At 45.1% G+C, this 14843-nt stretch overlaps 1 protein-coding gene across 1 annotated transcript in view; it reads right to left on the reverse strand.

Moving 5' to 3' along the window:
- The window catches only part of PTEN (phosphatase and tensin homolog), a 49732-nt gene that overhangs the window by 19403 nt on the left and 15486 nt on the right, over window positions 1-14843 (reverse strand). Inside the window, exons 2-5 of the mRNA XM_082286569.1 lie at window positions 13998-14082; window positions 9298-9342; window positions 4507-4550; window positions 1065-1303 (exon numbers count right to left, since the gene is read on the reverse strand). Of these exons, the coding sequence (XP_082142695.1) occupies window positions 1065-1303; window positions 4507-4550; window positions 9298-9342; window positions 13998-14082 (413 nt within the window). The remainder of the gene's footprint in view (window positions 1-1064; window positions 1304-4506; window positions 4551-9297; window positions 9343-13997; window positions 14083-14843) is intronic.

Genomic DNA, 14843 nt, shown 5'->3' on the forward strand with positions numbered 1-14843 from the left:
TTATCCAGCCCTGGAGATAATCCTTATCAGCAGGAGTCATCTACTCTGTTTATTCAGCACACTGCTCATTCCTGGTCTCTCTCATGCACTTTTAACCAAAAGCCACAAAAGTTTTGATGGGAAACCTTGACCTTGTCTCCACTGCAGTATTACACCACAACCATCTCAGCAGGACACGGAATAACAGCTCCACCTTGTCAGGAGAGCGAACTTGGGAGTCACTTGCTCCTTCCAATGAATTAACAGGCAAATTCTAAAATTCCTTACGTGACACTTCTGCTCTCAAGAGTCTTCAGACATGAAGCTCTTCTTATTAGAGAGCAACACACTGTGAAATTAATACTTTGTGCAAATACTCCAGGAACAGAGAGAGCTCTGTGCCTGAGGAGGCTGGAACTGGCTTGCAGGGATGACCCCTTGGGATGCTCAACCAACACACTCAGGGAAATAATGGCAGGTGAGCAGGGAAACTTGCTCAAATGACCTTAAAAGTCCCACTTTATCGCCTTTGGAGAAGATTTCAAATAAGGAGGTTAAATTCCCATCAATGAGGCCTAGCCCTGCCAGAAAGGTCCTTAACTACCCTTTACTGATGAGGGGCATCCAACAATAAGGGTCTTCCAGTTGGGATAGTCCCCTATGCATCTCCAAACCCCACCACAGCAGTTAAGGGAACCTGAGGAGATGAACAACTCATCCATTCAGGCACAATAAGCTGGAACAATCCTTGCATTTGGGCTGAAAATGCTGAACGAGAAAGTTCACTGCCCCTCTGATGCACCACGTGGCAGAACAGTGCTGAAAAAGCCATTTAAAATCAACTGTCCAGGTTTTCTTGAACAGGACATGTTAAAACCAGGCTGGTTTAGTGTTGTGACTAAAGGCTACTGCAGCTTAGGAAAGCTTTTCCATTTCCAGCTGCACTGATCCAATCCTATTGAAGCTAAATTGGACATTGCAACTGATGGGATGGATTTCTTAAAGGGTTTGAGCATCAAATGGACCTCAAAGAGGAAAAGCAGCAAGTTACAGGTAGGGGGACAGAAGAACAGGGAACAGCTCACCTTCTTGTCTCTGGTCCTTACTTCCCCATAGAAATCCAGGGCTTCTTGGGCCCTTAAAAACTTGCCTCGATGCAACAAATATGCACAAATCATTACACCAGTTCGTCCCTTTCCAGCTTTACAGTGGATTGCTGCCACATGATTGTCATCTTCACTTAGCCACTGGTCAAGATCTTCACAAAAAGGTTTGATGAGCTCCAGCTGTGGTGGGTTATGGTCTTCAAAAGGGTACTGTGCAACTGCAGGGAGAAGGAGGAGTTCATCAGAACCTCGGCAGGCAAAGCAAGCTCAGACAGGTCAACCTTTGTGACAAGCATGTAAAAATTAAGTTATTCAATAAACCCCCCATCTTACATATCTAGATGTATTTTTAATTCCAGTATTATTCATCATGTCATAAGCACTGCAGACATTTCTCCAGTAATCCATCAGCAGGCATCTTGCTCCATGAAGCAACTATTTCACACCTCTATTGAACTGAGTGGCACAGGCTCTGTAACACGAATTTTCTAGAATTTAGGAGCGTGCTGGCACACACAATAACCTTGTGAAAAGCCATTACTCCAGCAATAATTAAACTACCTGCTGAGAGAGAACAAGGCCAGACCTCAGCCACTGAGCAGACAACAAGAGCTTTGCTGAAAAATTACTGAACACAGTTGGCTCTACAATGGGAACAAACTCTCCGAATTCGCTCAAAGGCCTTGTGAAATAAAAACCTGCCATTTCCGTATTTCACAAATGGTAACTGGGAGAGCAATCTCAGGTAAGGCACTGGCAACACTTATGGGGCACCAAGCAACATTGTCCTTTCTGCATGGGTGTATTCACACACACTTTTTTCCATCTGGAGATGGAAAGAATTTTGAGCGATGCAGGAAATGGAAGGAAACCCAAGAGAGCCAAAAATAAGCAGAGAGAAGCACCCAAACTTCTCCCACCTCAGATCAGATGAGCGACAATGTCCCCCTGACCAGCAGCACTACACACAAGGTTCTGCTTTCAGCAGAACAGCACTTGATGAAGTGCACCCCAATTCCCCTCTGACAGCCCTGGGATCTTACAAACGCAACTCTGGTTCACTTCAAAATTCTCAGCTAGAAACACCATTTCCTTTTCTGGGCTAAAAATGAATACATTTCATTTTTTGGCAAGTGCCTGTATTGGTTTCGTAAGCACTGCTCTGTAGTCACGCACACAGGGCTCCTTTTGATGAATCCCCAAGGACTCCAAGAGCAGAAGTGAGGGATGAAGTTATGGAACTGCTAAAGGACTGCAGGACAAGTCCACAGCCTTTTGGAGGGATCCACAAGGACAGTTTATTCACTCAGAGGACAGACTGCCCACTTCATCTCCCAGAACAAACAGGGAAGCTGATAAAGTGAATCATCTTTGCTAAAGAGGCAACACATGTTCACAAACATCAACACACAGTAATAAACTCTTCCACGTGGAAGATCCAAAGGCTTCCCAAATGATCCCCAAAGTTTTATGTGAACTTCAAGATGGAATTTATTTAGAAATCCCTAAGAAAAGAAGCTGAAAAATTGCTGCAAATTAGACTCAAAGCCTTACAGACAATCACAACTACAGCCAGCAAGGTTCCCACAAAAAGGGGAGTCAAGAAGTCCCGAAGGAACAGCCTGAAAAACCACAAGCACTCACAGGACGCTGAAGATGCTATCCAAGATTTGCAATCAAAAGCAAACCTCGTGGTACCTCCTTCAAAGCTGGAGTGAGAAGATGAAATGAGTGCCTTGGGATGGTGCGGAGGGATTAAGAGAAAGGAAACACTAAGATGCACAGTCTTGAGCAGGTCCTTGAGAAAGGTGCAGGTCCCTCCATGGATTTTGACTCCTAGCAATGGAGCACACAGCATGGAGAATAGTCCTGATTACTCTCTCCAAGCCCCTACATGTTGTAAGAAAAATCCCACAGCACACAGAAGAGTTTAAAAAAAAAAAGGAAAGGAAAGGAAAGGAAAGCTTGTGGCAAAGCAGAAGGCAATTCCAGCACGGAAGGATTTCAGAAACTGGAAAAACCATGGACACAAAGCTAGTGCTCAAAGAAGATGAAGAGCTTTCAGTGTTTAATGTGATGCAAGATCATCCTGGGTAAATAACAAACTACTCTGGTGTTTCAAGCTCAGTGTACGAATCAGAAGTTCCCTTTGCAGTCAGTTCACTTCAGGAGACTCTCAAGTGGAACTTTTGCTCCTCTGCTAAGGGAAGTCCTGAGTCACCAATTTGGTTATCTGAGGTTAACTAATTCGGGGGTGAAAATTAAAGAATGCAACACATCTTGTGCAGAGGAGCTGTGAAAGGTGCTGTCACAAACAGCGTTTGGGGCTGGGATTGACAGCGAAGGGAGCTGAGCACCCCCGTACCAAAAAGCAGAAATTAAAGCAAACATATGTTCTGGCCATATTAGAACACGTCCTCTTCTCTTCTTACCCAAAGCACTGCTCAAGCAGATCCTAAAATACTTTTTTCTGGCTGGTGTGTATGGAGTGAGGTTTCAGGGCACTGTCATTCAACATTGTAAGAGCAAATCAGAAGCGGTGACAATTTCAACAAGACAATTTCAGTCCTTCTATATTCAGACATTAAAGCAGCCAATTATATTTTGGTCACGTTCTAAATCTTCTTCATAACTAAAAGGATGGTTTAAAATAATAAAAATGAAAACCAGAAGTTAAGCCCTTGCTATGATGTAGAATAAGCCAGTGAGGCCAAAATTTGTTCATCTCCTACAATTCCGAAGGTACAAGAACTCCTCATCTCCCCTCATCTGAAGCACAGGAACTACAAGCTCTACTACTGAGCAAGAGATGCTCCTCTGGCCAAAGAACAAAGGTAAACCTGCATTTATTTATTAGCTGGGGAGGTAATACTGACACAACAGGTACATGAGTATCCACTCACAAGGAGCTGATCAAAAGGCACCCCTGAAAGATTCCCCACTGCTTTTGGTAGCTCTGCAAAGTGTCGAAGACCCAACTTGTCTCTAAGAGGCATCATATGGGAATTAATTTTTTTTTAGCATCTGAAGGTTCTGCCAGATCTTCCAAAAGCTGCTTTATATGTATAGTGATAGTGGCTTAAGTGTTCTCCATTTTCAGCCTTCATAAAAACCAGACTCCTCCGAGCCTCATGTGTAAATTGTACAAGAAGTTTGTACTTCACTGAACTGAACCTTCTGTGTAACCCATTCTGCAGAAATTTCTTGCAACTGTAGACTTTTTGTTAGATCTTGATCTTTAACTGTCAAGAACACACTTTTTTGAAAGCACCAAGAATATAGCAAGTTTTTCCAATGACTCAAAGCAATCTGACATCATTCCTTGTGCCCAAATCTCCTACACGACTATTCATCAGCTCCTCCTTTAGGCCTCCATTCACTGAGGATCCACGAGAACACACATTAGGCAGTAGAAACGTACCTCTGCAGTTAAATTTGGCGGTGTCATAATGCCTTTCAGCACATCTGAAAAAGAAAAATAGACAAGAGTTCAAGACAAGTCTCTGAGGCACTCCCATCATCTGTCACACCCAGGAAAATCATGCATGCCCATCACCTTTATGATTTAAAACTAGAGGTAACACACAGAAAAACTGTTTTGCTGCAGACTGCTCGCTAAAGTATGAGTTCTTTTACTGCAAGGCAAATACTCGCCCTCTGGTAATTGTAGTTTTAGTCAGCATGACTCAATTCATGCACGTAATGCAATGGATTATTACCTTCTAACCCCGTGCACGAGCAGCTCCAGCACTGGAGCACCTTTCTGCTGCCAAACACACGGACAGCAGACAGCTGTGACCTTCACCCAAGGGATCCTCAGAACACAGGTCACGGTGCCTCAGCAGCAGCATGGGTGCTCGGAGTGATGGGGGTCGCAAGGACATCATAGGACCACCACGAGCCCCGCTGAGTATTATCACAGAGACCACTTGTATCAGGCAGGGATTGGGACACTGCTCTGCCACTTGGCATTGATTCCTGAATTTAAGTGAACCCTGTAGGCCAGTCAGCCATGTTCCCCCTCACGCCTGGGAAATGGTACATTTCTGAAGGCTCTGGAGTCGCATCAGTCTCTCACCACTCGAGGAGACCCTCTCCAGCTGGACAGGAGCACAGCAAACCACACTGGATTTGCCTTACAGGGTGACTTGCCCAAGGATAAACACCAGTCACAGGCAGAAACAACCCCAAAACAGCACATTAAGGAATGACCAGATCAGATCCTGGGGTAAGGGGAAAGAAGGCAAGAAAGTGCATACCCTCTAGAACTTTCCTTGGAGCTGCTCCCTGCAGGCAAAATGGTGTGAGTGGAAGCACAGTTCAGAAAGGAGAACTGGGAACAATCCTGCCTCAAATCCTGCCAAGAGCAGCTTGGATGAGCAACCTGACCTAGTGAATGGCATCCCTGCCCACAGCAGGGGGTTGGAACAAGATGATGTTTAAGGTCCTTCCAACCCAAACCATTCTGGGATTCTATGAAAGAGGTTGAAACATAACTACTGGAGTCATTTCAGTAGACAAATCACAGCTAGGTCTTCAGTTCTGGTTACAGCCCATACTCTTCAGAGGATTCTAATTCCCATACCAGTTTCAGGACTGGTATGAACTCATCTCTGCTTACCAGGTATGTTATGACTGCAGCCCTTTGGAGCCATGTGAAGCTTAGCTGACACTTTCAGACACTCAGACTTTTGGGCTGCTCCTTGCACGACTGTAACTGGAGCCTCCCAGTGCTGCCCTGAGCTCTGCCCACGACAGACACAGGCAGGGACACAGGCAGCTCTGCTGGGGCTGCACATGCTCTCAGTGCTTCCCCTTCCCTGGATTCCAGAGCCTTCTCGGAGCTATCCTCTGCCAGGGAAAAGCCTGGCAGCTTTCACAACTCCAATCACATTGCTGACACTTTCTCTGGGTCAGAAGTGAGCAGGTTAAGCTGGCAGAGGGGACTCACAAAAATGCTACGTGCACTCGAGCCTTTGAGAAGAAAGGCTGGATGCAGGATGTACATCCAAGGGGGATGGAGCAGCCCTCAGCACAGGAACTTTGGAGGCTGCTAGGAAGCAAAGCAGTTAACACAAAGCATATTATCCAGGAAAGTTTCCTGCCTCCTTTTAAACAAACACCCAGCTCAAATGGGGAGTAAGAGATGAAAGTCTTCAAATGTTTAAAAAAAATCCACATATGGGCAGAAAAACATCAAATTTGGAACTTCTAGAGAGTATCATCAAGTAGAATACCCTGAGGGATAAAAAAACCATTTTGTTGATACCAAGGATAGAAACTGAGGACATGGTCATGTCCCTCCCTCTGCCCTCTTCTGGGAGCTGAACACAACCAATGCAGAGCTCCAGCCTCAGCTGCACCAAATCCGTGTGGTTTTGCAGCAGAAATCCCACCAACACACACTCTGGGGATACTGGGGGGGCTTAACACTTCCAACGCAGTTGTGGGGCTTTTAAACACTATTATAGCTGAAAGAGAGTCAGATCTCCAGATGAAACCTGAATATTTGTTTGCATTTTTGAGGTAAGGAAGGGGTTGGCCTGTTCTTGGGATCCTCCTTAAGATCAAAGTGAGTTTAAAGCAACCCAGAAGCAAAATCCTGCCAGCCAGGCACCTTCCTGATCAGTCGTGGTCCCACTGCTGACAGGACTATGGGCTTCCTCTGCCAGAGCCCAGCCCCAGGGACACAGCAAGCACAGAAAATCCCATTTTCACCAGAACTCCTTCCTTTAACCACCTGCCTGTAGGACAGCTCAAGGAAATCCACTGCAGAAGATGGAGATGATTACAACAGGGCAGGTGACAATCTGGCAGCACGGGAAGTTAGGAGATCGAAGTGGAAGAACAAATTTAAATTAAAGGGGAATACTGAAGAAATAGCAAGGGGTTAAAGGAACACAGGAGAGAAGCAACACAAACAAGAAGGAAAATCAAACTGCTGGGAAGTTAAAAGCCAAGATGTGAGGATGGGGCATAGCTGACATAATTTCAGAAAAATCTCTAAATCCTTTTAGATAAAGCTGCTCAATACACACATCATTATCAACTTCGTGGAACAGCTACCTTAAGGGAACTCAAATCCCATGACAGATTTTGAAATAATTCTGACTATAATCACATAACTCTTCTGAACTCCCACCTCCTGCTTTGAAACACAGACAATAGATCATTATTTACAAAGGATCAGCTTTATCTGAAGACATGAAGTTCTCTGGAATACCTGATGGATGCAATTCCTTCCCATCTCCTGACCAAACATCGCCACAATTCACCTGATGGCATTTTATGTGTATAAACTTTGCCTGCACAAAGATTAAGAGATAACCTGGCCTCTCCAGACAGGGATAAACAGTTTAATCCTCCAAAAGTTTTCATCTGAGGATGAATACAGTAATTCTAGGAAGTCTCATTTGTTACTGTTTTGCAGTTAGCAACAAGGAAATCAATTTTTATATAAAAGCCTGAAGACAAAAACCTTTGGCACACCCGGACAAGTTTTTTCCACAGCTGAAAACACACAGAGCAGCACCAGAAATGTCAAATACATTTGCCTCATCACTGTTCTTTTCACTCACAAACTTTAAAGCTGTTCCTCTGCAGGGCTGGGGGAACTGGGTTGAGCTTTTTTTCAGTAAAATGAGATTTCTGGCAGACAACAAAGTGGAAAGTTAGCAAGTAGCTCCTCAGGGAGGTGGTGCTCGAAAAGATGCTCAGACTCACTAAACCCCTCCTTTCTGACGAGTTTACACCAGCAACCTCTGGTTGTTAGCTGGCACCTCTGGAGCCACACTGGAACGAGGGGCTCAGCAAACCCAGCCCACGTCAGGGACACCAAAGCCACCCTTCCCAGCAGGTGACAGCTGCACTGGCCCCAGGCAGCAGCAGCCTGAGTTTAGCTGTTCTTGCTCTGCCTTGCTCCCCAAAACAGGCAGGAGCTGCCAGGAGGCTTTGGGGGTACTGATTACCCAGGGTAGTTTGATTTTAAATGATACGGATCTCCAGTGCTGACTCCAGACGACTCCAAAGGGAGAGAGGCAGGAATTACCTCCTCTACCTGCACCCACATGCCAAGGAGCCATCAGCTCTGCTGGGAAGCACTGGCCTTTCCACCCAGAAATTTTATCCATCTATTAAAAGGATAACACTCTGGAAAGCTCTTAAGCTGGAAAATGTAATTGTGCTACTGAAATCTATGAAAGGTGGTCAATGACTCTTCCATTTATGTATCTTTTTCTGCCCCATCCTACCCCACAACAACTTCAATGACCACTGTGAGGTTCTTCAGCTTCTGCTGTCACTTCTCTCCAATATCAGGAAGCAGCTGATTGATGAATAATCACTTAGTTAACGTAGAGGCAGGTTTAAATCCTTATTTTTAAATATTTAGTTTAATGGCCGACAGATTACAATGTCACACACTGCCTGGATTTCAGTACTATAGTAATTTTTCTATTAATTGCAGATGTTTAGGAGCATACTCATTAAAAAAAGTAAAGCTGTAACAGTGCAGAGAATCAATCTTCAACTTAGATTTTCAGGAAAAAATGAGGGGTAGGAAAAGCATGACTCTTCAACATCAGCTGACATCACCAAATAATTTATACAAATGAAATTAGCCTAAACTAACATGTAAGTTTGATGAAGGAACAACAACAACAAAAAAAAACACCCAACCCAGAAAATTCCTGTAACAATAACAACTTTCTGCAGAAATAAACTTTCAGAGGAAAACACTACACTCAGAGAAGTGAGAAACCACCACCAATTGCTCCAACAGCTTTTTGAAAGTAATAAACAGGGACAGACAAGAAGAGGGAGGAAGCAAACAGAGTCTGGGTACCAATGCAGTCTGATTAAAAAAGCATAGAGAAAAACCCAGGAAAATATTTGGCAATTGGACATTAATACATGAACAGAAAGCCCGCTGTGAATTACTTTTCACTTTTTAATCACATGGCCCAAGCTCCAGATGGGCTGGATGCCAAGTCATTTAAAAGCGTTCAAGTAACATGAATACACACCAGCATTTCATTTAACCTCACTCAGCTCCACTAAATGAAGTACCAGTGCTCTCAATCAGCCTTAATTGTTTTAAGAAATGTGCAAAACATCTCCAGCTCTGCTTCAGGACAGCAACAAGCCACTTGCACTCCTCAGCTATTTTCAGAAGTCATTATTTTGGAGAATGCATCTTTAAGAGCATACTTACAGATTGTATATCTTGTAATGGTTTTTATGCTTTGAATCCAAAAACCTTCAAGAAAAAAAAAAAAAAGCAGGTATTAATATACATTGCACTAATGTTGACCTTAATTTGCAGCATCCTTAAAGCACCACCCAGTATGTGCAGTTCTGCATTTCCAGTCCCAGCCCTGCAGTGCCCCAAAAATCAAGGGGGCAGCGTGTTGGAAACCTCACTCATCCAAATAATCCAGCAGTATGGATAACACGACTAATGCAACTAAGGAAACCAAGATCTGACCTGAAACTGAAATATCTACTGTGCATGGACTGATTTCCTGATTCCTAAAACACCTGCAGATCACTGTAAGAAGCTGAGGAAGGCTTGTTTATTTTTAACCAGAAAGCACTAATTACACCAGGTATCTGTAAACACTTCCCATTCAATCATTTATGCAAAATATTTTGCCAAATGAAGAAAAGCAGCTAAAATAACTCTTGTGTTCCACCTCCAGCCAGAATCATTCATTTTAATCCCAGGTTTTTTATTATTTGCCACTGAAATCAGTCCCCAGTGATATTCTGGGTTTTGGAAGGAGGACCACTACACTTTTTCACACTCATTTCATTTCCATGCTCACTTTGGAACACAAACTTCCCATACAAGCCTCGGCGAGCCAAACTGCAAGCATGATTCATCAGAATTGCTGTGATTATATATGATGTGTCACCTGGCAATGTGCAAGAAGAAATAACATGCAAATGTTTACACTTAACATCATCAACAGTGTGTATCTGCACATCAGCCAGAAGGAATTTAATTAGCCATGACAGAACAGGCTGTTCAAATTGAAAAGAAACACTAGCTGCTGAAATCCTGGAAAGCTCAAGCAAAAACAAGCTCTGGTTATCGGTCATAATATTCCAGAAGAACCTAGAACAGCTCTGTGGTTAAAGGCCTGCGTTCAAATGGGAACAGATGTGAGCGCTCCTTGTGCAGCGCCGAGTGGCAGATTCCCAGCGCATCAGGAAAATACACTCCATGACTCCCACTGGGGCCCCTGCTGGCAGCCTTGGAGAGCCTCAGGAAGCTGGTGGACACGGGGATTTGTTTCAGGAGATGCTCCTGCTTGTTAACACACACCAGAGAGCGAGGAGAGCCGGCTCTGCCCTTCAGGAACATCCACACAGTGGAGTATAAGCTTCCAGGCAAGGATTTTTTTTAAGGACAAAATTCCATCCAAAACCTCTCCAAGTGTCAGTCACAGGAGACAGCCAGCAGTGCAGGCTGGACTTCTCATCCAGCAACAGCCTGGAATTTGTCAGGGTACCAGCTATTCAGAAAAAGCCCACTGCTGGATGATCCTGGCTCAATACCAATTGCTCAGGAGCTCAAGCACCTTGAATTTCTGCATAAAAAGCACTCGGAAAAAAAAATCCACAATAAAAAGATGACTGGAGCAGATGAGGACTGCAACATGCAGAATGCTGCATGATCACATTTTATTCTTGTTTAAATCATAATTGAGCATCCAGTTGCCTGCAGTCACTTAATTTACATCTCTGCTTATCTTAATTTGGTGGATGATGCTTTTAGGTGATCACTGCTCCTTTTGATCATCATTTATGGACAGCTTAATAATTATATAGGCATTCCAGTACTAAAATCTAATTTACACATATCTACCTACTCAACCACTAAAATGTATTTTCCTTCATTCAGAAGCTACTGAAACCAACGCCGTGAATGGAAGAGGGCCTTCCAAGACTCCTAGCTACTGATATTCATTTACATTATTCCCATGTTAGATTAGGTATTAGGAAGAAATTCTTGGCTGAGAGGGTGGTGAGGCCCTGGCACAGGGTGCCCCTAAATCCCTGGAGGTGTCCAAGGCCAGCTTGGACATTGGGGCTTGGAGTAGCCTGGGAGAGTGGAAGGTGTCCCTGCCCACGGCAGGGGCTGGAATGAGAAAATACCTTCCAACCAAAACCATTCTGTGATTTATCCGAAGTCCAGCCTTTGCCCCTATCCCACAATTTTCAAAGGTGGAGTTCATCAGGGACTGGCTATTTCATCAGCCTCATTAAAAGGTGCCTCTAACTGCTGGGAAAGAAGGCTGGCTGGAGAGGTGGAGTTCGGTGCTTGGGAGGGACCTTAAGGCCCATCCAGTTCCAACTCTGCCATGGGCAGGGACACCTTCCACTGTCCCAGGCTGCTCCAAGCTCCATCCAACCTGGCCTTGGACACTGCCAAGGATCCAGGGGCAGCCCCAACCTCCCCAAGCAATGTTTTCCTGTGTGGAACCACAGGATTCGAGAACACAAGTTCACCCTCTGTTAACAGCCCCAGCAGACACACACACACACACACAGGTACACACACTCTCTAACAGCGCTTCCTGCCTGCTGCACTGGCCCTCACGGATCTGCCCAGCTCTGGACAAGTGATGACTTCTCACCATGGCACCAGAGAGTGCAGGCACTGCACTTCCCCCAGTCTGGTCAGCTCCCGGCTCTGACACTCTCAGTGCTATTTGTGGAGGGTGATTTTCGTCATGACAGTTGAACATGCAAAACCAACCCGCTGGAGCCCAGCTGAGTGCAGCTGTGCAGGGAGCACTGACTGTCAGGTGAGGTGATGAGTCCTCCCAGGGTGGGAACCGAGGAGCTCAGCTCACTTCTGTACCAACCTGGATGCAATCTCCAGGGAAATTCCAACAGCCCTACTTCTGCCTGCCAACAATTGCAGAATCATGGAATCCCAGAACAGTCTGGGTGGGAAAGGACCTTAAAGCTCATCCAGTTCCCACCTCTGCCATGGGCAGGGACACCTCCCACTGTCCCAGGCTGCTCCAAGCCCCAATGTCCAGCCTGGCCTTGGACACTGCCAGGGATCCAGGGGCAGCCCCAGCTGCTCTGGGCACCCTGTGCCAGGGCCTGCCCACCCTGCCAGGGAACAATTCCTTCATAACACCCAATCTAATCCTGCCCCCTCTGGCACTGTGAACCCATTCCCTGTGTCCTGGCCCTCCAGTTCCTGCTGCAGGGTCCCTCTCCAGTTTCCCTGTATCCCTTCAGACCCTGGAAGGAGCTGTGAGCTCTCCACACAACCTTCTCCTCTCCCGGCTGAGCAGCCCCAGCTCTCCCAGCCTGGCTCCAGAGGGGAGGTGCTCCAGTCCCCTCAGCAACTCAGTGGCCTCCTCTGGACCTGCTCCAACAGTTCCATGTCCTTCTTGTGTTGGAGGCACCAGAACTGTGCACAGAATTCCAGGTGGGGTCTCACCTGAGCACAGGGGCAGAATCCCCCCCCTCCCCTGCTGCCCATGCTGGGGGCTCAGCCCAGAGCACGGGGAGGTTCTGGGTCCCAGCTCTCGCCCACAGCACCCCCAGGTCCTTCTCCAGCTGCTCATCCCCAGCCTGGACTGATCCCTCAGGGGGCTGCCCTGACCCAGGGGCAGGACTTGCACTTCACTTTGTTGGACTCCATGAGGTTGGTGTGGGCTCAGCCTGTCCAGCTCACTCTGGATCCATCCCTTCCCTCCAGCATGTGACTGCCCCACACAGCTCGGTGTCACCACTGGACATGCTGAGGGTGCCTCAATCCCACTGTCCATGTCACCCACAGAGCTGCTGAGCAGTACCAGCCCCTCAGGGACCCCACAGCTCAAGGTCTCCACAGGAACCATGAGCTGCTGCCCACAACTCTTTGCCTGCAGCCATCCAGCCAGTCCTGTACCCACTGGGTGCTCCATCCATCCAATCTATGTCTCTCCAGCTGAGACACAAGGATGTCGTGTGGGAACACTTTGCACAATTATGGGAAACTCCCCATGGCACCTCACACCTGGAAGCAGACACTCCCACTCCTACCTTCCCTGAAAACCTTCATTAAAACCTGCATTATCCCCCAGCCCCAAGGGCCAAGTCTCTCATGGAGCTACTGAGCTCATGACTTCAAATGACCTCTAAAGCATCACAGCTTCACAAAAATCCCAACTTCTAATCCTAAAACCACAAACTTTTGGCAACTTCTACCAAGTGTTTGGTTTTTAATGCAACCTCTCACACTCTCCAGGTAGGGTTTTGACTGAATGAATTACAACAGTGTTCCTACAACACTCTCCACCTCTTCCTCAGCTGTAGCCAGTAATTCAGTGATGACTTTATTTGAAGTTAAAAATGACGACCTATGGGGGTTTTTACCAGCAATAACAGATTTTAGATGATCTTTCTCCTTGTCCATAATTACTGAACACTACCAAACATAAAAGCCTTTATCTAAAGTCATCTATATTTACTATTCGAAATCAAAATTTACTTATCAAGCACTTAATTTCTCAGTTTAAGAAAGGAAAAGGGAAAACTTATCCTGAAATACCATCAGCTACCTAAGGAAAACCTTGACACTGAAGAGAGGCATGGATTAATGTCTTTCTATAAGTAAATAACCTGGTTTTTTTCCACTCCAAAACAAATTAGTGAAGTTAATTTTTCACACTAAAAAGGCAGATCATATGCATTTGAGATCAACCCAGAACAGCAGCCTGGCCATTTTTTGTTGTTTCCAACATTTCTCAGGAAAGCTATTCAGGCAACATCTACGTGATGCAAGAAATCTCACCATTTCTACAAGTCAGAACACACATCCTTTCCTCAGCAGGACAAAACTGAGTGCAGAAAAGAATATTCAAGTTTTGTAAGTTAAGGAAAAGAAAAATAAATCCTTACCTTACTACATCATCAATGTTGTTCCGGTACACTCCTTCAAGCCTCTCCGCAGGAAAGCCCATAGCAATTATGTTTGGATAAATATCTGAATGTGCAAGTTATGGAAATATTTGTAAAGCACGTGAAATGCCTACAAAAGCATTAAATGGATATTAATCAAATGTGGAGCTGTACCCAAATCAGAGCAACAACTCCAACAGACTGCAAGCAATAGATGGGAATGTGCAGATCTGAAAAGGATTACATATCTTGCTTACCAAAAAAACCCCAACAATTACCCACTTCTAAACAAATATTCTCATTTCTTATTCTGAACTACCTGCAATTCACTTGCCAGAATCAACCCAGGATAAAAGAATTTAGGCCAAACAAATCAATGCTAAGGAAAAAGGGCAAGTAAGGAAATTTTAAGTTTACATCTAGAGTTGATGTAGTAAAGAATTCACAACTGCTAGAAAATTACTGGTATTTATTTTCCCTGTGGCAAAATGATACATGGATTTTTTTTTTTTAACACAATTCCAGAAACAAAAGTCCTCCCAAGTTTTAAGCATTATTAGAAATGATAATGTAGCACAAAAGCTCTGCTGAAAAGCGACCAAAAATGAAAGCAGCAGCTCGAAACAGCCCATACCCTGCCACATTAACATACTCCTCCTCAAACTAATTTTAGAATAGCAAGAACAAAGCATGATATGTTTGAAGTTGGCCCTGCTTTAAAAAGGGGGCTGGAGGAGGTGATTTCCAGAGGGCCCTCTCAACCTAAATTATGCCACTCTTTTTAAGACACGTTTTTATTTTCATGGTCAAAATATACCAAAGCTCCAAAGAATAATCACATCAGAA

This window comes from Coloeus monedula (genome assembly GCF_965178545.1).
Source record: "Coloeus monedula genome assembly, chromosome: 8".
NCBI classification, from domain to species: Eukaryota; Metazoa; Chordata; class Aves; order Passeriformes; family Corvidae; genus Coloeus; species Coloeus monedula.